General features: G+C 40.1%; 1 protein-coding gene across 6 annotated transcripts in view; it reads right to left on the minus strand.

Annotated features, from left to right (window-relative positions):
• The window catches only part of FNDC3B (fibronectin type III domain containing 3B), a 358,288-nt gene that overhangs the window by 27,038 nt on the left and 306,113 nt on the right, over nt 1-25,137 (minus strand). For all 6 annotated transcript variants that reach the window (XM_060011135.1, XM_060011133.1, XM_060011137.2 and 3 more), the window contains exons 21-23: nt 24,967-25,116; nt 19,339-19,619; nt 7,365-7,577 (exon numbers count right to left, since the gene is read on the minus strand). In XM_060011135.1, coding sequence (XP_059867118.1) covers nt 7,365-7,577; nt 19,339-19,619; nt 24,967-25,116 — 644 coding nt within the window. The remainder of the gene's footprint in view (nt 1-7,364; nt 7,578-19,338; nt 19,620-24,966; nt 25,117-25,137) is intronic.

The following is a 25,137-nucleotide window of genomic DNA, read 5'->3' on the forward strand; positions in this document are numbered from 1 at the left end:
CTCAGCACTGGAGAAACCTGAGGATGTCCCCGGACGGCATCCCTCTCACTTACATTCCCTTAGACTTTCCGGAGCTGGAGGGAAAGCTGTGCATGTGAATACCATCTATCCTGTCCTGGAAAACCCAGGCGGAGAACCGCTGTGGAAAACAGATGAAGATGGAGCAGCAGGTCCTATAGAAATGCCGGCCACTTATGGAAATTTGGGCATTTTTACTTAGTGAGAGGAAAAACGGAGAGAAATGCTCTCATGTACTAAAACAAATGTTTACTTGGAAGGGGAAGCATAAACAAGGCGGAACGTTCAGTGGGTCACTGAAAGTTTACAGTCTAAATGAATTCTTTATGGCTCTGCCCCCAACTGGCTCCAGCTTTGACTATGTCTTCTTGAAACTAAACACTTTGAAGGCAACAAAAACACGTGGGCTTTTAATTTGGTAATTTGGCAGTGTTTTAAAAAAATAGTTTACATATCTATGGATACAAAATGAATATGCTTATTTGGCTTGCCTGTCAGAGTACTCCATGGTGGGTACAAAGAGGCACAAAGACCTTGACCACAATGCAGAGTCTGTTATCTTCATGATGAACAAGTCGATAACTCTCCAGGCTGTTTCTGGACGCTTGGGATAATAACTGTCTTATTCACCTGGCAGGAATTTTTCTGAGATCCAAATGAAAGGACCAAGTAAATTCTATGATTTGTTATTAAATATACACTAGGAAGGCAAAACAACAGATTTTTGACATTTTCAAGAAATTCTTTCAACCTCAGTATTTTAGGCTTTAATATTGTGAAAGATAACTTTTTTGCACTGAAGGAAGAAATTCAGACATGTTACATCTTTAAATGTTTTTTAAAATCATTTTAGGGGAAAATGATGATATACAAAGTATTAATTTTAAAATGTTTCCGTAAAACAGTTTTGTTTCAAAAGAAACGTCCAAGAATTCTCTGGATGGAGTATAATAAATTCACAGTAGAAAATAAGAGAGAATGCTGAGGCTTGTATGTTTATTTCCTCGTTGCTGTCCACCCACTGCAGGCTAACAGAAGCCCATTAATATTTACTCTTCAAAGTGATCTAACCTGCTGACCTAAAAGGGCCTATGGTCCACAAACGGCTGCAAATGGCACATTTCAAAACATCACAAATTAACACTCTTAGTAAGCTCAATGTGGCTATATTCCTGAGCAATGACATGTCATTGCCTTTATTTTTTCTTAATTTCCCTGGGCTCCATGGATTGTGTGTGTGTGAATTTCCTACATTACTGAAGTGACGTTTGGGAATGGAGGATGTTCAAAACAGGAATGAATAGTATGTACCCTCCCTCCACAAAGAACACTGAGTCCCGCCATGTCTATGCAGAAGCAGATGGCAGCAGATGGCATCACGTGAGGACACCTGAGGCAAAGAAGATGCTTTTCCAAAACTGGTTCTGATGTTGCCGAGAGTCCCAGTGTGGAGAGTGAATGCTCATGTGTCAAGAGCGATTTCCAAAAGACCAATGAGAAAAGGAGTTAATTTCCTAACCCCCATGTCCCCAGCTCCACATGGCTTGGGAGTAATCAGGCTGCAATATGTTTTGGTTATGATCCTTTTTATGCTCCTTTTCTAAGAAATAAAATGTCACTATAGCTACTGATGAAAATCTGTACATAGAATAAAATTCTTGTTTTTGATCCTTTTTGTCTGCACTGCACTTATTGATATACATCAAAAAAGAAATTTATTTATATTCAAATAAAGGATGACTAGACTCTCTAAAGACCACCTGAGAACCTTGAAACTTTCCATTCTTCTACTTTGCTTTCAAATACGTGCAGTGAATCTCATCTTCAGGCATATTCTTCGCAGAGTCTTCCAAATTCCTGTTAGCCTACTTTTATTTTAGTGGCCTTACCTCAATCTTACCTCATTTAGGAAAAATGGAGAGGAAAATGCTATCCAATTCCATTCTGTTACTTATTTACTTTTAAATAGAAGAAAAAACCATAGTCAGAATTCTACTTCTGGTCTAATTAAGATCTCAAATACTTCATTTACCACTCCTCACCTTGGACTGTCCTTAGAACATTTTAGCCTGAAACTGAGTAAGCTAGCAATACTCTTTATTTTGCAGGATGAATCTTTATGCTCCTTTTTAAAAAAATAAAAATGCTTTTTTTCCCATCAATCAGGGACTGAAGACAGGTATCATTAGCTTCATTTTGTAAAGGGAGAAACTAAGGCAAAAAGAAGTTAAGGGACATGCCTCTAGTCATCTAGAAACTCAGTAACAGATCTGGGATTACAACAGAGAATTAACACCCCTGTTGAGAACCATAACTGCCTTCTGGTGACTGAAAGCAATATAAAAATGCCATTTATCCAACAAGGGTGGTCATGCGAATTGGGGACTGCTCCACAGAAGCAAAGGAAGCTAATACCGAGGGTCTTTTGTGGGCCCTGAGTTAGTCGTGTTACATCTATTTCATTTAATTCAGCAGTATGCTCTGGGAAATATAAACAGGAGTTTGTTCTATAACAGGCATACATTAAGAAAGTTCACTCCTGTAGTGCTCATATACCCCGGCCACTTTTGTTAGTTGCCTGGTGTATAATTTTTTAGGGTTTCTTTCTGCAGATTATTTTCCATCCCTCTCTAATAGCAAACAGGCAGTCATACTGTACACATTACATAGTCCCTCCAGTTTTGCTGGCTAAAGGTAAAAGTGTCACGGGCACAAGGGCTGAGTTAAAAGGAGAGCAAGTGGCAATTATCCATTCTATTAGAGCCCATCCCCATTTTGCTGGAGCCTTGCTTTAAAATACATTGGCTCTCTGGGTAACCTGAACAACAGATTAACCATAAATGTATTCCTGGAACTTAAGTTCCTCTTGCCTCAGTGCTGAGTACAATTATCAGGAACAGGGACCCACAGGGTCAGGACGAGAATCAGCATCAATTCAAATTCTGTTAGGGCAGCATAACATTTCATTTCAATAACGCAGACAAATGCATCTTCAAAATCATCATTACACATTATAATCTTAAAATGCACGAGCTGATCTTGTTAGTCTAATCCCTGTATTCGGTTAGCACAGCATTATGAAAATGTTTACTTTTGGGTATATATTTTTCTTGCATACATAGGAACCAAAGACATTTGGATCTATGCTAGACCTGTTAAGAATAATAGACTTAATCACTCTATAGCCAAACTAACATAATTTTTGTTTTTCTGTTGAAATTAAATAAAAACTCTTGTACTGTCTGCTCATTTTTTCACATTAATTTCTCAGCAAGATAAGCTCCTTACAGACAGGCTACATACTTCACAAGACCTAGCACACTGCAGTAATTTAAAAAAAAATTGACTGAGCAATCATAATATAACTGCTACGGATAAACTTAGTCCTACTTTGAGGTTGCTATGTAAATATGTAGTCAGTGACCTTGGACTGGGAATCTTGTGGGTCAAAATCTTGAATACATGGGAAACAAATGTCCTGATCAAGGGGGAAAACTTTCTACACAGCAATTCCAGGTGATCGGGATGAATTCTAGGTTGACTTACCTTGGGGCAAGGATTTGGGCAAGGTGCCCTTCTGGTATCCCTTTTATTTACATGAAGTAGCCCCAAACTTAAGAAGAAAAAAAAAAAAAAACCAAGTGTAAAAGTACCAGAATAGAAAGGCATTTACATGGAGAAAGACCCAGGGCATGTTTCTGTTCTCTGGAGATTGTATCCTCAGTTTCCACCCAATCCTGAGTCCTTATCACTGGTCTCCATCCTAAGGCTCTCCAGCATGAGGTTATAAGATTGATTCCCTTTTAAGACTCACCCAACTTGTTACCTTTTCTAGTAAGCCTTCTCTGTTCAATTTTAAGCCTAAAGTACGTGCCATTCTTCTACCTTCCCTCAACACTCTGTGCATGTGTCAATCTTTAAGCCCTCCACACCATGATTTGCTGTCTCTTCTACCTATCCCCAACCAGACTGTGATCTATTCAAGAACTAAATAATGTAGATAAAGCTCTCAATGCCTGGCACTTTGTAGATGCTCAATAAATAGTAGTGTCCTTTAGAAAGTCTGAAAATATATTTTTGGCCAAACGGTATACTTAGAAATCTCTGGGTCATTTCAGATTTTTTTGATTATGAGGTATATAAATTAAACATAATAAACCAGCAGATCACAGATGCAAAACCTTAGTGGTTTTGCCCATTAAGTGGTCACTCTTAAGGAAAGTCAGTATCTTTCTTCTTCTTTTCTTATTTGTCAAAAGCAGAAATTAAACATGAAGAAAAAAAGAGATAACATTCTCTAATCATTTACAAAATACATCTTTTTATATAGAATTTAGCTCACAAATAATCTACAAAGATTCACTGCTTTAAGGTGAAAAGGTGGCAAGGATCTCAGAGTTCAGCTTCTAGTTCAACCCCTTTGTATTTCATGGATGTGGAAAACGCAGGAGCAATAGTTTAGCAGCTGAAATCAACTCAACTCTTTAATCTGACAATTACCAAGCAGGGAGTTATTCATTTTCACTGTGCTTCTGTTGCAAAACATGTTTAAAGACTCAGATTTCTTGCATTGGCTGGCTAGGACAGCGACAAGACTCAGACACCACAGCCCTCCTTCCAAATGCCCACAGTGACTGGTGAGAAAAGCGTACATGGCAAAAGAAATATTTTGAGAGCTGACAGCTAAGAAAGTACATTAAAACCACCATCGGACCTAACTCTGATTCTCACCTTGGCCACAGCAGGATATATAATATTTTTGCCACATCCATAATAGGAACTTGTTAGTGCTTAATGAAATCAATACACACGCTAAAGGATGTGTACACTTTTCCCCAAAGCCACAACTAGAAACCACTCTAGCAACCACAAGTTCAATGAAAAAGACAGCTGTCACTTTGGAAGAAAACACTGGACAGGCCAGATCCAAGTCCTAAAGAACCTCAAGGGGACGAGAACTGACAAAGAGCTGGCTAAGAACAAGTATTATGATCTATCCAACTCAAGGTGTTTCTCGCTGATCTTCACTACTCAAGAGCCAGAGTTAAAGGCTTGGATTCGTGGGGCCATTTTCACTACACGAGCTCAGTTTCGAGACACTAAGGAAGGTCATCTTCAAACTCAAAATAGGTCAATTTCATCCTTTTAAATCCCAGGAAAATAATTCCACAAATGGAATGAGAATTTATTATGTTCTATATTCCTATTACTTTAATAACTTCTGGGAGCACTGACAAATCTAATTTAGAAAAAGATAAATTTGGACTCTAGCCCATAAAATTAAGAAAAACACTGTTCCTAATGGTAAGTTTTCTTAAAATGCCATTTAAATTTAGGCAAGTCATTTATTTGATTACAAGCCAGCCCCCCCTCTTTTTGTTTTCTTTTTTTTTTTTAATGAGGAAGGAGCCTGTATTGATTACTAGACTCTGCACTATTTTCTGCCTGGCATATTTAAATGTCTAACAACAGCATTCTTATTTGGACCAGCATTCTTATTTGCTCATGGAGATTTTGTTCTAAGCATCTGTTCAGTTCTCTGTACAAGGCACTTCAGGTAGCTGCCCTGCAGAGGGCAGGACTGCAGCACACTGGGGATAGCAGGTTTGGTGCAAAGCTGTCCTTCTTCCCATATTCTTGGAGGTAATAGTAGAGGCAGCTGCATGGGGAAGTCAGGAGGTGCTGGTTCTGATCCCAATTCTGCCACCAGCTTCAAAAATGTTCCTGGGATTCACTTCTTCTAAACAGTACAACTAGAAGGTATTTTCTAAGGAAGGTTCTCCCTGCCAACAATGTAAGCCAAAAGCCCAGGAAAAAAGAGACTCATGTACAAATTTCCCCAAATGCTAGCTTTATATATTTATCATGATTTCTGTTAGTCCATAATTCCTGTTCTTGCCAGTAAGGTCAAGGAGTCTCCTACCAGTAAAATAGTGAGTCCGTGAAAAATGCATTCCAAAAGCACACAGCACAGTAAGATAAATGGTCTTGTCTGTGAATGAGTATGAATTTAATCTCTAATGAACCCCCCCCAAAGAAGCCTTGCCTTCTCTGTCCTTTCTACACTGGGACTCATTCCCAAAAGGACGATCACTTTTTTTCTTCTAAGTCAAACTATTGTGTTTTCCGGGTCCTCCAATGTCAAGTTCAAACGTTATCTGTTTCAAAAAGCTGTTCCTGATCTTTGCAACCAACCAGTCTCTGCACTTTATTCCCTACGTCTGCCCCCTTCCAACTCCCAGAGCGCTTTTCTCCAATGGCACTAGTGTTCTACGACTATTGGTAGGTTGATATTATGCTTCTGGAGGGGGAAGCAGGGCCTTGCTTTCGTTCTTGAGCTTGGTGTCCCCGAGGGCCCACCCCAAACAGTGCCTTCCACATAGCAGGACTCCACTGAGCTCACGTGAATCCGAGTACTCGAGTACAGAGCAGAGGTAGAGGTTGGACAGGGGTCTCTGTGCTAATTAGAACCAGGTCCCCATATAAAAGAGCAGGATACTGTGATGCATTAAGGGGAAATAACAGGAATACTTCCACATACACTGGTCTATGCTTTGGCAGGTATGCACAGGAAGGGGCAGCATGTCTACTCCATCAGGCTGTCTTGGTTTTATGGTCATCTCCTACCTCCTTCAGCTGATTCTCTCATTTGAACTTTTGGTAACAGAACTTTCTGTCATTAACTTTTGCTACGCATCTGAATTATTCCTAAATACAGTTCAGCTGCCCATCTTCTGATCGGCCATTTTCAGAGGAAATAAAGTTAGATTAAATAAATACTACGTGAAAGGCTGTATTTGATTTCTGTAGCCAACAGTGTTCCTGAGCATGGAGTTTTATAAAGAATCTCCTATTTGCTCCAGTTAATTTGATATTATATTGCATTGCCCATAGTTACAGAGCACAATCCCCATCTGTACATCACCACAGCTATTTCAGACTGGTAAACATGTTTGTCCCGATGGTTACTGAATATTTAAAGAGGTTAACATCTTTTCCTGAGTCTTATTTCCCTCTGCACTCGTGACTAATATAACACTATTAAACAGCATGGACTTGAATTCGACCATTTTCTTTTTGGATAATTTCTCTCCATTTTCTGGCTTTATGAAAGAAAAAAACACATATATTATCACATGTAGGGAAATCAGGATCACGAGAATGTTAATTTAGAAAATTCCAAATGGAGAATGGAGGGTGCAACTTTGGGTATAAAACGCAGGACCCAAATACCTAGGGAGTCTTTCAATAAGGACGAAGAGTGCTTCAGAGGACAAATGAACAAGGAAGATTCCATCCCACAACCCAAAGCCATCGAATTTTCGGATGAAGCCTCAGGTCCTCACCTCTTGTTTCTGTCCTCCAGCTGCAGTGTGTACACCGTGCCATCAGCCGCGTGCGTCCTGGCGTTACCGTCTCCCCATTTCAGCTTCAGGCTCTGGGGCCCAGCAGCGGCACATTCGAGCCTAGGAGGCAACGGTGGTAACGGCCGAGTTTTTGCTTTAATGAACTGACTAAATGGTCCAGCTCCAATTCCATTTATGGCCTGAATTCTGATCCTGGAAAAAGGAAAAAAAAAAATCACAAAGGTTGTTGGTTTAAGAAGCAGTGATTCCTCATTTGAAATAAACATTGTGTGGTGTATTTCTTACTTGCCCCTATAAGCAGTGTCATGGAATAAAGGAAAACAAGTTAAAAATAATTCAAGACAAATAGAGAAATGGGCAGCTCGGAAGACAGATTATCTTCTCCATTCCAAAAAATAGCCCCAAAAAACCACATTAGCAAGATATCCCTTAGTTCTTTAATTAAAAGAAAGAAAGAAAGAAAGAAAAAAGAAAGAAAGAATGGCAGAAAAGGGAAGACATACTAAAGACTTTCATATTTTGTTCTAGCCACCCTTCAGCTGCCTCAAAGTCAGTTTTAGGATAACAGCTCTTCAACAGCACATTTTCCTCCCCTTTCTCCAGCCTCACCCAACAACCTCTGCTAGTCCTTAACCAGTGCTATGTGTGCAGGCACTGCTGGTAACACTGTCATTCAGATGTGCAATTATCTTAACTGGATGTTTACTATGTGCAGTGTTATGGGTAATAAAGATATACTAACACTGCTCTCATGGTCTAGGAACTGAAAATCAAAGTTAAAATGTATATAGAAAAAATTTCCTATTATCATTCCTATTTTTCTTGTTCCTCTACTTCCTTACTAGTTGATTGAAAAAGTTCTCCAAGGTCATCACACAACACATTGATGGCACTGCTCCACCTTCATCCTCAACACTCCTTCCCGCAGTGACTGCATGTTATTGAAGCTTGTTTCCTCCTGGCACAGTGGCCTGCAGACCCCTGCAGAGGCCTTTCTCCTCTGCTTCTCGGACCAAAGGTCTCACACTAGCTCCCACCCCACCCTCTGCTCTTCCTCTCTTCTTCTGTACAATATGGACAGTCCTCTCAATAACTTCAGCATTCCACAGCTTCATCCACTTAAGATCTTCCCCAGGTCTGCCTCTCCTCCATCTCTTCATGCCTCATTACTAGGCCTCTAGTAGAAACTTTCACCCAGATCCCTTGCTAGGTACATAGGCATCTTATTGGGCTGAATGAGCAGTGTGGTGTCACTAGTTCTAAAAGTTTCAACATTTAAACTTGATTTGAGTTTGAAACAGTGTTTCAAAACACATGATAATAAAAAATACAGTCAAAGAGAAATTCTCAGGAAACAGATCAGTTTAAAATATTCTTATAATTTAGTTTTATGTACTTCTCACTTACAGCAATTATTGCTTATATCTAAATAGAAAATATCATTTAGGTATTACGATACCTTAATCCATCATATGACCTCAAATTAACCTTAATTCTTCAAATTTAAAATTACATAGTTCAGCAAGTCAATCTAATGACACATCTGTAAATTGTTAAGAAGAAAAAAAAACCCAATAGATTAATTCCAGGTGAGATGGAGTAAGCACACTCCCCCGTCTCTCCCACTGAATGCGCTATTAAACCTGGACAAAATAAACAGAGCAGCTATTTAAGAAGTCCAGAAAGGAAATAGCAGCTGAAGGATTTGGGGAAGAATTTGAACTATCACCAAACCAGCAGTGAATTTACCATTTTTCCCCTCCTTTACTCACTGGATTAGACTCAACGGCGCAGCCTGAAATCCAGGAACAGACATTTGCATGGGCAGAGAGCTGCCTGGCTCAAAAGAAAGCAAAGAGTCTCTGAATGGGAGAAAATTCCCCCATTCCTCTTTTTTTTCTTTCTTTTCTACACTGTCTCATTTTCCAACCCTTAGCCAGTTCCATCATATTAACAGCCTAAAGAAGAAAAACCACATGATCATACTCATTGATACAGAAAAAGCATCTAATGAAATTCAACATATGTTCATAATAAAAATGCCCAGCAAACTAGGGATAGAAGGGAAATTTCTCAACCCAAAAGGGGCATCTATAGAAATACCTGCAGCTAACATTACACTTAACGGTGAAAGACTAAATGAAAGATCAGAACAAAGCAAGGATGTCTACTCTCACCACTCCTATTTAATGTCAGGTACCAGTCCCAGCCGGTGGGTGTGGGAAAAAAGGCACAGAGATAGGAAATAAAGAAATATACTGCAAGACACTGCTGAGACTATTGAAGACCACCTAACTAGACAGAGATATACTGTGATCATGAATTGGAAGATTCTACACAGAAAAAATGTCAATTCTTCCAAAACGGGATCTATAGATACAATGCAATTCTAATAAAATTCCAGCAGGATTCTTCTTAGTAGATATAGATAAGTTGATTCTAAAAGTTATGTGGCAAGACAAAGGAACTAAAATTGCTAACACAAATCTGAAACATACGAATAAAGTTGGAAGAATCACACTATCTGATTTAGAACTTACTATAAAGCTTCCTATAAAGTATTCAAGATAGTGTGGTATCAGACAGACACATAGACCAACAGAACCAACACATATATGGCCAACTGATTTTCAAAAATGTGCAGAATGAATTCAACGAAGAAAGAATAGTCTTCTTAACAAGTGGTATTGGAACAACTGGATATCAAAAGGAAAGATAAATAAATCTCAATCTAAACCTCAGATCTTATTCAAAAGTTAACTCATGGATCACAGATCTAAGTGTAGAATGTAAAATATAAAACTCTTAAGAAGAAAACAGGAGGAAATATTTGTTACCTAGAATTAAAGAACTTTTAGATATGGTGTGAAAAGAATGTATCCAGAATGCATCTAAGACCTTTCAAATCTCAGCAGCAAAACAACACAAAACAACCCAACTAATAAAAAAAATGGGCAAAAGACTGGAACATTCCACCAAAGAGGATATACACATGGCAAATATGCACACAAAAAACATGTTTAACATCATTAGCCACAAGGAAAATACAAATTAAAACTACAATGGGGTAATACTATATCCCTATTAAAATGGCCAAAATAAAAAATGCTTATTAATACCATTCTGGCAAGTATAAGGAACAACTGAAACTCTCCTCTTTTGTTGGTGAGAATGCAAAATGGTATAGTTACATTGGAAAACAATTCGCTTACAAAGTTTCTTATAAACTTTAACATACATTTATCATATGACCCAGCAATCACACTTCTTGGACTTTACTCTAGAGGAATTAAAGTTTACGTTCACACAAAAGCCCGCACATACACGTTTATACCAGCTCTATTCATAATCACCCCAAACTGGATGAATATCTGCCTCACAGTTTGGAATGTAGCAAACACTTATCGCTGATAAAGTACAGCAAAAGTTCCATTACAAAGAGCCTTACTTTTCCCAGATTCTATTAAACTAGGGCTACATCAGGTCTCTTGTAGATAATGCAACGTCACTCTCTCAACACAGCATTGAAAGACTACAGTAAACTCTTCTTTGCTTCCCAGCATGAGTCTTGTAAAATAGCTGCATGGTATTAAGATAAGAGTTTTTCCCCTATGATTTGAAAAGTACTAAATTTTTCTGCAACTGGAGAGGAAAAATCTTTTTAGAAAGGTGGTCATCATTGTCGTAGAAATTACTACCTTTTTTCCCTACTCAGGAAAAGGGGATTAAGCCAGACTTTAAGTCTCAGTCTTTTTTCAATGGTGTACAAATTTCCTCACCTACAAAGTTTATATCAATGTCTTTCCACTGTCCAGACTGCCATTCCTTCCCTTTATTCTGGGCAGAGGTATTCCTAGAACCCAGAGGCCAAGATGCTTCCTTCCATCTGCTTGCCCATATTCCTCCAGAGCCAAGCTCACCTGTACTCAAGGTGATCCTACTGTTTTGCTCCCTGCGGCCTCAACAGCCCTTTAGCTACATTAAGTAAAAGGAAGGGAGGTAATGGGTTGCTTTAGATTGTTGTTCTGCTCAAGACAAAAAAATTATGAGATCCGAATCATTTATAAGAATTAAAAAATAGCTTATAATACACAAGTATCAAGATGCAGAAAGAAATGTAGATTTAATATTTACTTTTGTAAATTCATTTTCTTCACAAGGCCTCCCCAGTATTTTGTTAGGTACTAGGTTCCTAATATCTGTAGCTCTAGGGTTCTCTGACCTTTTAACTGGGAAGTATTTGGTAGGCATATCGAATGTTAGCCATACATACATACACATACACACACACACACACACACACACACACATACACACACCAAGAACAAGAATACTATGGTAGCATTTTAACTCTCTTTAGCAGTGAAGCCTTTCTGCCTACTCTGCTCATCACTTTGGTGACCTTGGGGAAAGGATCTAACACCTTTAAGTAACAGTTTCCTCCTCTATGAAATCTTCGCTGCATTTACAAATAGGATTACTTAATTAAGATAAGGAATATGGGAAGTACTTTTTTAAAAATAAATTTATTTATTTAATTTATTTATTCTTGGCTGCGTTGGGTCTTCGTTGCTGCGCACAGGCTTTATCTAGCTGTGGTGAGCGGGCTTCTCATTGCAGTGGCTTCTTTTGTTGCAGAGCATGGGCTCTAGGTGTGTGGGCTTCAGTAGTTGTGGCATGTGGTCTCAGTAGTTGTGGCTCATGGGCTCTAGAGCGTAGGCTCAGTAGTTGTGGCTCACGGGCTTAGTTGCTCCGTGGCATGTGGGATCTTCCCAGACCAGGGCTCGAACCCGTGTCCCCTGCATTGGCAGGCAGATTCTCAACCACTGCGCCACCAGGGAAGCCCAGTACTTTCTATTTTTAATATTTTATACTTTGCCGTACAATCAGAAAAGGATTCAAGGTGGCTAAAAGCACTTTGGTGAACTTTAAAGTGCTACTTTATGGAGTTACTATTTTTATGACTTCTTTTAAGACCGTATTCCTTCCTAGAGCAGTGAAGAAAACGTGTTGGGGATCTATAGGAGTGGCACTGTACTGGGCACACAAACGTACATCTTCGTTTTAGTTGTATTACTACCACCACTTCATTACTTGAGGAATTTGCTGATACGATCTATGTTTCTCCTTCCTCTAAATTACGGCCAAGGACACAGCAACAGCTAAAAGGACTGCCTTCTCAGAAGGTGAGATAACACCTTAGAAACAGATGAAAATGTTAATAACCACTGCAGCAAACAGCACTGAGGACTTGCTCTGTTCAAGGGACTATGCTATGGAGTAGGAACTAGTACAGTCGTCCCTCAGTACCTGCAGAGGATTGTTCCCAGGACTCCTGTGGATACTAAAATCCATGGGTGCTCAAGTCCCATATATAAAATGGCACAGTTCAGTCGGCGCTCTGTACCCGTGGATGCAGCGAGATGAGTGTGTTCTCTACCTATCTATCTATCTAATCTATCTAGGCCACACCACGAGCCTCTCAGGATCTTAGTTCCCCTACCAGGGATTGATCCCACACCCCCTGCAGTGGAAGCGTGGAGCCCTAACCACTGGACCGCCAGGGAAGTCCCTTCTCTTGCTTTCAGAGCTGAGCAAACTGCAGTTCAACTCAGGTTAAATAACTCCATCTAATTGATACAGTGGCTACTAGGTGCTGAAGTCTAGATTTGATACTGTCTCTAATTTCTACCCCAACCCCATGAGGACGGAATTACTCTATTTCACAAGTGCAGGAACTGAGGCCGCCTAGGTTCAGTCATTTGCACTAATCTTCACAGCAGATATAGGTCAGATCTGGGTGTGAACCTGGCCTTTCTAGGCTCAAAGTCTTCGTGCATTCTGACACACCATTCCCTCCAAGCATAATTTGAGCCAAACGCAGCTTCTAATCCAACCAAAAGATCATTTTAATTCAAACCCCACTTTCAGTTCATCAACTGCCTTTTGCCAATGAAACAGACATTTAGAACAGTCAAATTTATCTTCACATTAGTAAAACAACTTTTGGCCTTGGAATGAACTGCCTAGGTTTTAAAATACTTGCTTCAATTTATTCAAATAACAAAATGTGTTTCAGTAAAAATGCATGGAAAACATTTTTCCATGTAGCTGATGTACTGAACTAATGTTAATCAGTTTTAATGATAAAGTAGCACTCAAAACTGAAATAGAACTGAGGAACTGATCAAATGAGGCCATGTCTTCTAAAAATATTAAGAACTCTTAGTCTAGGAGGCTGAGAAAACTGAACAAGGACTAAGGTAGTTAATATTTCTTTTGTCTTGGGATGAAAAATGCAGTGTGGGAAAATAATTTCCTAATCCCAGTGAGAGCTCACCCAGGACTGATTAAAAAAAAACAACAACAACACTAACCTGAGGAACAATTCTAAAAATTCGCCTCAGAAAAAAACGATTTTCAAGTTTTATTAAATTAGTCTATCCCAAACCCAAACTTGAGACATTTTCTCTTTACCTGAAGTAACATGTTAATCTTGACATTTAGATAAGATCTGCATTTTTTTTTTAACATGCAATGTGTATCATTTTCTGAAATCTTAAGCTCTGCAACGTAAGTACAAGGGAAATGGAATTTTGCTTTCCAATTCAGGGAAGTGACTTAATTCTGAGAAGCTCTACCTTGGCAGGACTAATGTGAAAAATCTCTTTAAGTATCTAGAAGTCTGCAATATCCATCAATACACTGATAATACTGATAAAATAAATTAAGAAGTATATTCTTTATAAATTTTGACTGAAAATCCACTATTAAAATATCTTCTAATTTTAGATGCCAAATACATTACTGCTTCAGAAGATCATAGCCTAACATAATGCACTTTACACACACACTCTCTCTCTCTCTCTCTCTCAAATGACACTACGTATGCTAAAAGAAGAATGACTTTGAAAACTGGGGAAGGTGACTTCTCAATCACAATTAGCCGTCCCAGTACTCGGGATGCCTCGAGTGAGGGGACAGTGAAGACAGCCCCCCCCTTCCTCCATGAAGAGCTGGGGTAAGACAGGCCTAAGAAGCAAAAGATGGGCTTTTAAGCCCACCAATCTACCTAATCATCCACTTAAGAAGAGAAAAATATGAAGGAGTAGTATCATCTTCAGATAACTTCTGAGGAAATAATAAATAGTAGCTTAAATACAGAAAACCTCTTTAGGAGAAAAGATGTGTTCAGAGTAAAGTTACTCGGAGAAGGCTCCCTGGAAGGGTAACCTTAGCTAGCTCAGAGTCATGCCTCCCTTTAACCAAGCTACTTCTGACAGCTCCTCAGAGACCAGTGCCACATTCCATCTCCAGGCACTTAGACCTGCTTTTCTTCGTGCCCTGTCTTGGCAGGAAAGAAACCTTAAATGTCTCCTGTGGCTTAAAAGATAATGCCAGATTCCCACACACATTTCTACCTGTAATCTGGTCATAACCCACCTGCCAGCTCCTTTCTTCCCTACCCTACCAGGCATTAGCAACAGATAATTTATTGAGTGCTTACTTACCAGGTGTCAGGTCCCACACAAGGTGCCTGAAGTCTAAAACATGACAACCCTATTATGTAAAGTAATTATCCCTTTTTTACAGATCAAAAAACTGAGGCACAGGGAGCCTAAATAGCTTGCCAGAGGTGACAGAGGCACCAAGTGAGAGACTCAGGATTGATGTCAAGGCTGTCTGACTCCAGTCCACTACTTTTAAACTACTTAGAACTTGTCCCCTTATAAAGCCCACTTCATCTTGTTAGAATGAAATGAGTTATGATTCACTTCTTGACAGGTTTATGTAGTTCTTGACATATACTAAGGACTCAATAAATGTTATTTTCATCCGCATTTTACCGAGCAAAAACAGCACAGCAGACAAATCTACCTTAAGTTTTAGTTATCTGACAGCTCAATATGAGTCAGACATATAATGAGGCTGCCAAAAAAAGTAATCTTAGGTGACCTTACTGACTGCTCAATATGGAGAACAGGGAAAGTGACAGTCTTGCTCTGCTCTGAGCCAGCCAGACCGTTCCTGGAGGTCAGGGCGCTACTCATTAAAGAGGCCATCAAGAAACAGAAATCATCCGATGAAGAGGATTGAGGGGGTTATAGAAAACCCATGCCAGTGAAGACAGATCTGAATGAAGTGAAGATGGTTAACTAGGAGACAGCTGAAATAATAAGATAATGATGTCTAGGCCCTAGGAGTGGGGCTCAGACCTCTGTATTCTGCAAAACCTCTCCAGGTGATTCCTAAATACATCAGCATTCCAGAATCATCGCTCTAGGGCAGAGTTCTCAAACTTTTAACATGCATCAGAATTTCCCGCAGGGCTAATTAAAGCACAGAGTGCTGGGCCCCACCCCAAGGGTTTCTGATTTGTAGCCTCCAGCAGGGCCTGATACATTGCATTTTAATAAGTTTCTAGGTGAGGCTGATGCTCTGGGGGAGAGCCCAGGATCAACTGAGTAGATTTTAGCTATAGAGGGGTTTTGACAAAATATAAGGGAACCTCTACAGAAACAGAGTTATCCACGACTGGAATGCACTGCCCGGCGAGCAGAAGCTGAAAACACTGCTCCATCACCGGAGATGCTCACGCCAGGGTGCTGAGAGGGGGTGACACCAGGCAATCTTGTCTCAGCTCACAAAGCCTATGGCTCCCTGTGGCAGGAAGCATGCAAAGGAAACCTACGTCTCTGTTTTCAACAACATTTTTTTCTCTGCAAACCAAAACACAAACTCAGTTCTAAGCTTAAAAGTAATGTATTTAAAAATATCATTGTAATTCCAACCAAATTCTATACAGGGTGTCAGCAAGCCAGTGGACAGTTTGGCAAGCACCGGTGGAGAAGGGATGGATCATTTCTGTGTCAGTAGGTTGGCTGGAGAGGTGCACATTTCTGTCCCAGCAAGACAGAGAGAGAATATGCTCCGTGTGAGAACAACGTGTAACTGCTAAACGTTAAAAACGACAACAAAAACCCAAAAGAAACAAGTCCCACTGCCGCTTAAAATGTTTCTTTCCACATTTTTATCTAGAACATCATGATCTGTTCACTTATATTTTAACCAATTTATGGGACAAAAAAAGGTGAGGTAAAAGTAGATTGGACTAAAATTATACCCTTAGTTCCCTGAAATACTCATTTTGTATTTCACCACAGTTACTGCAATTGTGTTTTTGAAACATAAAAGAACAAGACTATGGGTTGACTGGAGTTCTACTATAGAGAATCCAATTAGGTGCTATAGGAATAAAATTCCTTGAGTTGGACAAAGATGACCTTAAATGTGAAACATCCAATTTATTGATTGATTGGCCAGCAAATACTCTGGCTAAATCTTTTTTTTTCTTTGCCATTAACACAATATGACTTAGGGCCAAAGATCTGTCTTTTCTAAAGCTGTACATTTTTCATGCAATCTGTCTAAAATGATGTCTTACAAGCTACCATGTAAGGTTAAGAGGTGACATCCTCCCAATGTGACTTTCCATGTTCAGCTCAATATAGCTAGCCTTGCATATTAATACTGAAATGAATTATTTATGCTACATCCATTAAATACTTTTTAAATAGATTCTTGAGGTTTCACTATCCAAATCTAAACTGTACATTACTAAACCATTTCATCTTCTCCAAAACAGAATTAATCTCTGAGGTACTTTTTAACATGTCTTTCATCAACCACTTATGTGGAAGATATTCTTGATAATTTCCACTGTAACTGGCATTTCATCAATAAGGAAAGATCCCCTAGGTCAGTTCCTTCATTTGAGCTTTTGACCTCTAGATTTCTTTCTTGAAGTCATTCAACTATATGTTGACTAATAAACATCAGCGTTCCTCCAATATCAACCTTCTAAAAGCCGTAAAGTTTTATAATCATTTAAGCCACCTTTAAGGTATGCATAATGGCAGGAAGGAGCAAAATTCTCAGGCTGACACCTTGCCCTAAAAGCCCTTTTATGATTTCTGACCCGAATGTTCAGAGGACTGACCTGAGGATCTGAGTCCAGTCTGCGTAGACATGGGGTGGATCACACTGGACAAAAGACCTTTCAGTGAGCCCTGAGCCAGTGGCTTCTTCATAGGTTTTCTGGCCTGAGGAATCCAAGTCAGGCAATGTTCTGGACATGCAGTCTCTTAGGAACAGCTAGGGGATGACATTCACTTGGTCATTTCCCCCCCGAGAGACACCTCATGGTCAGGTCTCCTTAGAGCATCACCACTGGGGAATGTCCCTGAGGTCAAGTTCTGGGTTTAATTCACCTCTGGATTTCGTCAGCACCTGATTAGAGTGCTCTGGACACAATGGTCAGTCAGTATTTGGTTAGCAAATGAAGGTGGTGGCTGGTTTTCTGAGATTGGCTACAATGCTAAAAATGAAAAAATGCCCTTGGCCTGCCTCTTCATCCATAGCAAGTCATACCGTCTTTATTCAGTTTCTAACTTGATTCCCACTTCAAACCATCCCGATCATTCTGAACCCTGGGTCTTCCTCTCTGAAACGCCAACAGGACTCTGTACAGTGTTATTTTCAGCCTGTGAGGTCACAAGCATCTGCTATCTTAGGTTGCTGTTAAGTGTCCCCCAACTCCCTGAGCGCTCTGAGGGCAAGGATAGTGTTTATCACTATTTCATAGACCCACAGTGCATAAGTACTGTGCCCCAGAGATTTCTTAAAAGAAGGAAAGACTAAACAAAAAATAGTCACTGTTTTGAAAAGCAAAATGAATACACTTATATGCATCATTCACAAAAGACTTGGTAAGAGAGGGAAAGCAGAGATAGCATGCTTAGGCAGGATGGGACTTCTGTATCTTACAGCTGTTAAGCTGGTTTCTTTCTTCAGTTTCTGGGGATAAAAAAAATGTAGTCTATTAGATTATAACATTAGAAAAGACTGCAGAAAAAAAATAAGTGAAATGATAAACCCTTTTCTAGCAGCAAGTTTACCTGCCTGCCCTTCATTCCCCCTGCCCTACCCCAAGAAGAACTAGTTTTCCAGGGTGAAGGTCTTGGTGATGATGGAAATCACAATCCCTGTTACTGTGCGCCTGCTGTGTACTGCTGGGCTCTATACGAGCATTTCATATTTGTTTGCTCACTCCTTACAACATGCTTTTGAGGTAAGTAATCTTGTTCTCCTCACCCTGTGGAAGCAGCTGGGACACTGAGAGGTTAAGTAACTTGCCCAAAGACACCGCTAAGGACCTGTATCTGAATCTGTGCTCTCCTTCACCTTGAGAAGCCGTTTAATCTCACAAAGGGCACTGGACTAACCAGATGGTTCCTGCACTCCTCTAACACTAATCCTAAACTTCTGTTTTGGTTCCCCCAGCTATGGCACCCTGGGGACAGAGTTAAATGACTTGAAATCTTAGGAGGCTATGTTGAGAAAAAGGTGTGTGAGAAGAGGAAGGTAAGGTGCTGGCTCCCTGACAGGAACTCTGGGGAAAAGAAAGAATGCAAGTGGTAACTGAGCTTCGCTGGGTGCAGTGTGATGTAACGTCTTTTCACTGGCCCCTTGTGAAATCCTGAGCAAAAGCTCCATCACAAATGCTCTGTAACAGTGTGTCTGCTTTGGGGGATCAGAAGAATGCCAGAGCCCTGCTTCAGAGGTGGACCAAGTACATGCTGGGGACAGAGGGTGTCCATAGTGATGAGTCACAGTAAAAACACGAAGAAAAGTAGTTTATCAAAAAAACAACAAGGAGGAACTGATTCGAAATGGTAGGTGAAATTCCCCCTCAAGGGTTAGGATTTGTATCAATTTATAACCGACTCATAAAGTAAAAAGTAGTACAAGCTTTTAAGCTATATTAGCATTTGGTACTCAAATATATTAAGAGTGACTAGAATTCACCCATTTGGCCTTTAGGACCTGAAGGGTCTGTAGCCCCAAGTGCTGACGTGTCCATGCAGCTTTATTTCAACTTTCCTGCACTCACCGGTAGGTGGTTTCCGGAAGGAGGTCTTTCATAACGTGGGTGGTGGTATTGCCCACAGTGATGCTAGTGTCTCCAAGATCAATATTATAAGCAAGGATGTCAGATCCATTATTGCACGGTTCTTCCCAGCTCAGTACAAGGCACACAGAAGGTGGATCAGGATAGGCGTTGAGGGTCTCCTCCTCCAGGACACACAGAGTGGAGACAGGGTCAGGGGCAGATGCTGGCGTCTGGCAAAGGACAAGCTCACTGTATGGTCCTGCTCCAGCTTGATTAACGGCCTAAAAAACAGAATAGCGAGACAAAGTCCACATTACCCCATGAGCACATTCTAATGCCTCCACATTAGGCGTTCAATAAGTCTAAAGTATCATACGATTACTGCTAGAAATGGAGGTAGAAATAAATCCTCCACAATGTTTATGTGAATACCACTTTCTAAAAAATACCAATCACATCTTCTCTGCTAATAAGAGAGAACATCGCCATCACCGTTTCTTATGAAAAATAGTTTAAAAATAACACTTTGTATTTGCACAGCCCACTGCAGTTTACGTATTGTCTTATGCAGTCTTCACAGTAACCATCTGAGGTAGATAATATGTGGCAGGTATTCTTATCTGCCTTTCACAGAGGAGGGAACTCAAAGTCAAATTAAGTACTCAGGCCCCAGATCTAGATGCCAAGCTGGGACCCAAATTCAGTAATCTGACTTTTAACTCAAGTGCTGCTCTGGACGAGCTATAGGAATTTTAGAAAAGATACCTACTGTTTTCCATGTGAATGCTAAATTCGTACCTGAAGTCAATGCTCAGCCCTCATCTGACTTTACCTGAGCGTCACCACTGACACCGGATCACTCACCACTTTCGAATCCTCACTCACTCGGTCTCTGGGACTATCTTCTTGTTTCTATTTTGCCGCTGCTGCTGCGTCTCAGTCACCTCTCCTGGCTGCTACTCGTTACCGGGACCTTTCAGCACTGGAGGGCACCAGGCCGTGGGCCTTGCACACCTCTTTGTCATCTCTGCTTAAACTCTTGGACATCTCATCTTGTCTCAGGGAAATATAATGCCATTTATATCCTACTGCCAAATTTATTTGTGTAGCTCAGACCTCTGCCCTGAATGCGAGGCTAGTGTATTCAACTGCCTACTGAATAGTTCCACTTAAATGTCAAATAGGCATCTCAAACTTAAGTGTCTGTACAGCTCTAAGACTCCACCCCATTCCTGCTCATCAAAAACCCCACTGTACCTCCTGTGGTTTTCCCTATCCTTCAGGTTGTTCAAGTCATTATCTCTAAGTCACTGTTGGACATCTTTCTTCCTCTCATACCCCTGCCCAAAGCATCAGCACATCTTTTCCCAGCCTAGTCCAACTACACTCTTTCATATCTGGTTGCTGTAATGACCTCCTAACTGGTACCTGTGTCAGCCCTTGCCCCACAGTCTGTATTCACTGTCCCTTTCAATGGCCTCTCACTGGATACAGAATAACCTCTGAAGGCCTCACAACTGCCTATAAGACCCTATCTAATCTGCTCACCGCCACCACCTTCCCAAAGAACCCAGGACTGCTCTGCCTTCATCGTCCACTACCCTCCCTCTCACTCGCTCTGCTCCAGCCACACTGGCCTCCTTGCTGTTCCACAGGGACACTAAATTTGCTCTCATCTCAGGGCCTTTGCAACTTGCTGCCCCTTCTGTCCACAGAGCTTTTCCCCAGACATCTACACAGCCCATTCAATCGTATTCTCAGGCTTCTCTCGAGTGTTGCCTTTTCAGGGAGACCTCTTTGAACACCATATTAAAACTTACAGTCACCCCTACCCCAACACCCGTGACCCCACTCATTTCTTATTTCCCTTCTCTGCTTTTATTTTCATCATAGCATTTGTCACCAGTATAGTATTTATTTCATTTAATTACTCCCTGATTAGAATGTAAGTTCCACAAGGGCAAGGCTTTCGGGTTCACTGCTGTAGCCCTGGCAACTAGAACAGTACCTGACACAGAGTGTGTGCTCAATAAATGTTATTAACAATATTTTTTTCCTTATAAGAACATTTGGGGATTTCCCTGGTGACGCAGTGGTTAAGAACCCGCCTGCCAATGCAGGGGACACGGGTTTGATCCCTGGTCCAGGAAGATCTCACATGCTGCGGAGCAACTAAGTCCATAAGCCACAACTACTGAGCCCACGTGCCACAGCTACTGAAGCCCGCGCGCCTAGAGCCCGAGCTCCACAACAAGAGAAGCCACCGCACCGCAATGAAGAGTCGCCCCCTCTAGCCCCACGCGCAGCAACAAAGACCCAACGCAGCCAAAAAAAAAAAAAAAAAAAAAACATTGGCAACCACCTTATAAAAAAATGAAGGTGAAGTACTCTAAAATCTCGTTTACTTCATGGGAGAGCTGATGAGGACAAATTATAATACAAAAGAAAAGTAGTCTGATCTCTTAAATCAAAGTTTCACTATAATGTCTGTGTATCAGTTAATTTCAAAGAAGCAAGCTAAGAGCATTCATTTGCTATCAAATCACTTTTGAAACCCTTCTGTAATATTTTTTACATCAAGTCCTACTTCATGACAACACCAACTTTCTTTCTGGTAAAATTTTTATGTCACAAATTAAGAGTACAGTAAGTCCCCTACATATGAATGAGTTCTGTTCCAAGAGTGCGTTCACAAGTCCAATTTGTTCGTTAAGTCCAACAAAGTTAGCCTAGGTACCCAACTAACACAATCGGCTATATAGTACTGTACTGTAATTATTTTCACACAAATAATACATAGAAAACAAACAAATGCAAAAAATAAAGAAAACATTTTTAATCTTACAGTACAGTACCTTGAAAAGTACAGTAGTACAGTACAACAGCTGGCATACAGGGGCTGGCCTCGAGTGAACAGGCAAGAAGAGTTACTGACTGGAGGAGGGAGAGGAGGTGGGAGATGGTAGAGCTGAAGGGTCGTCAGCAACAGAAGACGGAGGGCAAGCTGCAATTTCACGTGAACTAACTTACGTGACTGGACGTGCGAATGCACGTTCGCAACTTTGAAAGTTAGCAACTTGAAGCTTCGTATGTAGGGGACTTACTGTATATATTTAGAGATTTTATTTTTGGATACAAATTTATCACAGGGGCAGAAAAATAAGATACTGTGGAGCCCAACCTCCATATCAACTAAGGCTTTAATCACCATGTAACAGAAGGAAAAGAACATGGCTTTCAGAGTTGGAGCTTTGTTCACACCTGGATTCCATTATTTACTAACTGTGTGATCTTAGGCAAATTAACATTGCTGTTTCCTCAGATGTAGAATGGGGATAGTAACACATAATTCAAAGAGTTATTGTAAAGATTAAATTTGTTAACATGTCAAATCCTGGCAGAGTGTATCAGGCCAGCTGTCAGTGCTTCACTTCCCTCCTTCTCCCTGGGAAAATCAAGAACAAAATAGCAATAGCAATTTTCCTAAACCAATTTTCTTAAAACAAAACAACAATGAAATACTTTATTTTGAACTAATTTTAGACTTACAGAAAAGTTGCAAAATAGTGCAGAGAAATTTCCATATAATCGCTCACCTTGCTTCCCCTAGTATTAATACCTTACATAAGTATAAAACGATGATCAAAACCAGGAGATTAACATTGGTACAACGGTATTAATGACGTACAGACCTTATGTAGTTAGATTCAAATCTTACCAATTTCCGATAACGTTCTTTCTCTATTCCAGGATCCTGCCTAGCTTTGTTCTAGCTTTCTCGAGTTGTATCAATTATATTACCAGTTTACAATGGAAACAATTCAAAAGAATCTTACTAAAATATAAGAGTATGTCTATAATATACAATATGCTTCATGTGAATAGAATTACTTGGGTACACGGTAATTAAAATATTCAAACAAGAAATGTTCCACCCAATTTTTATAAAACACAGTATAGGTATCACAGTGATTTAATTTTTAAGGCACCGAATAGTCAAAAGAATATTCATCTTTAACCTGACTTTGTAGCAGTGTCAAATGAAAACAATTCAGATTTGGTCTATAGGTATCAAGAAATCAATACAGGTTGGGGAGACCCCTTTCCTGGCAATACTTCTTTAGCATAGCAATGGCCTTGAAAGTGCTATCCCCTTCATAGGGTCTGACTCATTTTATGACAGTTAAGTACAGACACTTGAAAATATTTACTATTGTTGACAGGGAGGCAAGATTATTATGCAGGCTCTATTCTTACCAATGTATCTTTTAAAATGCAGTTTTGGGAAGTTAATGCTAAGTGACAACATATACCCCGAAAAGGAGGTAGAACATTTTAAAGAGACACCAAAACTCAAAAGCAGATTGAAGTGGTTTCCTGTGATGGCAGACAGTTTTTATTTATATGCTGCCTTGTTCCAAAAACAGGAGTGTAGCACATAATTTAACCTCTTCCCAATGACTCAGCATGGCTGTTATAAAGCTCAGATAACGTGCTATGACCCTGACTCACTGATGAATGGTTAATTACATCCCAGGCCCTCCATTCTAGAAGGAAGGTGTGTATAATGGAAGAGTTTAGCCGGAAATGTTTATGACAAAACAGCCTTCAGAATTCAACAGAACAGCTTCAGTTGATCTGGAAAGTTAACTTAAGAAGGGAATATTTTCTCCAAAGAGGCCCGAGGCCCAGAGACACTGAGAGTAGATGGGCTTGTAATAAGCAATATGATCCATGACTTAAATCAGGTGGAAACCTAAATCTGGCATCTTTGCTTCTTTAACTGTTTAAATCTAAACATGTATGAAGAAAGACTTCTTCAAGGTCAAGAACCGCAAGCGATTAATCTTTGTATCTCTCCTTTTCATCATCGGCATCATCCTTTGATTCTGGCACAAAGTGGTGCTCAAGAAATGTTACTGAACAAATGGAAAGAAATGAACAAAGAACCCTGTTTTCTCAGGACAATATGGTTTTTCAAAGGGAAAAAAAATATTTACCCAAGTCAATAAAATGAAAGTAAACCCATGACTATTGTCACTCTTAGGGGTTAGGCTAGGAGCCAATTATTCTTCATGTTATTCTATTTGGACACCCAAGTGGAAGCTTACAGATAACAAGCCTTGTTAATGGTCACTGGGACGTGGGAGGTGGGTCTTAACAACTGAACGCAGACTGGTTCTAAATACTCTAGTGTTTGTTTTTGGCTCCATTTAACATCTGGAATGGGAAGTTTTAAATGTTTTTTGCCTTTTGTCTAAGTGGCTTTCCCACCAAAATGTGCATCTCAGAAAATACATACAGAAGGTATCTTCCCTAAGAAGCTGTGCCACCTTTGCCTTGGACTCGGTCCTTCATTCAGTGAATTAACCAGCAAGCAAGATGCAAGCGTGGTGAGAAGTACAGTGGAGATGATTCTGGTTTTGTTCCTACTTTTTACGACCTCTTGGAGAAGTAAAAATTAACTGTAAAATACCAAAACAATTACATTTATTTTTATTTAAAAGGACTCTTTTTTTCCATATCGCCCCTCCTGATGGCCTCCATCACGAGCCTTTGAGTAAGTTTCCCAGAGTCTATCATGAAACACCAGTATTTGTGAGAGATGTCTGAATAGTGTCAGCCTACCTGTAACCTACAGCAATACTGTGCAGCAGGCAACAGATCCCTCATTTCAAAGCCGGTGTCTGTCCCATGATAAATGAGTTCTAAGGATTCTTCATCTTCTCCCCACTCCAACCTGTACTCTGAGATATCAGCACCAGAGCTTTCAGGACTCTGGAAAACAGAAATTTAAGT

The sequence above is a fragment of the Delphinus delphis genome, chromosome 4 (assembly GCF_949987515.2).
Source record: "Delphinus delphis chromosome 4, mDelDel1.2, whole genome shotgun sequence".
NCBI classification, from domain to species: domain Eukaryota; kingdom Metazoa; phylum Chordata; class Mammalia; order Artiodactyla; family Delphinidae; genus Delphinus; species Delphinus delphis.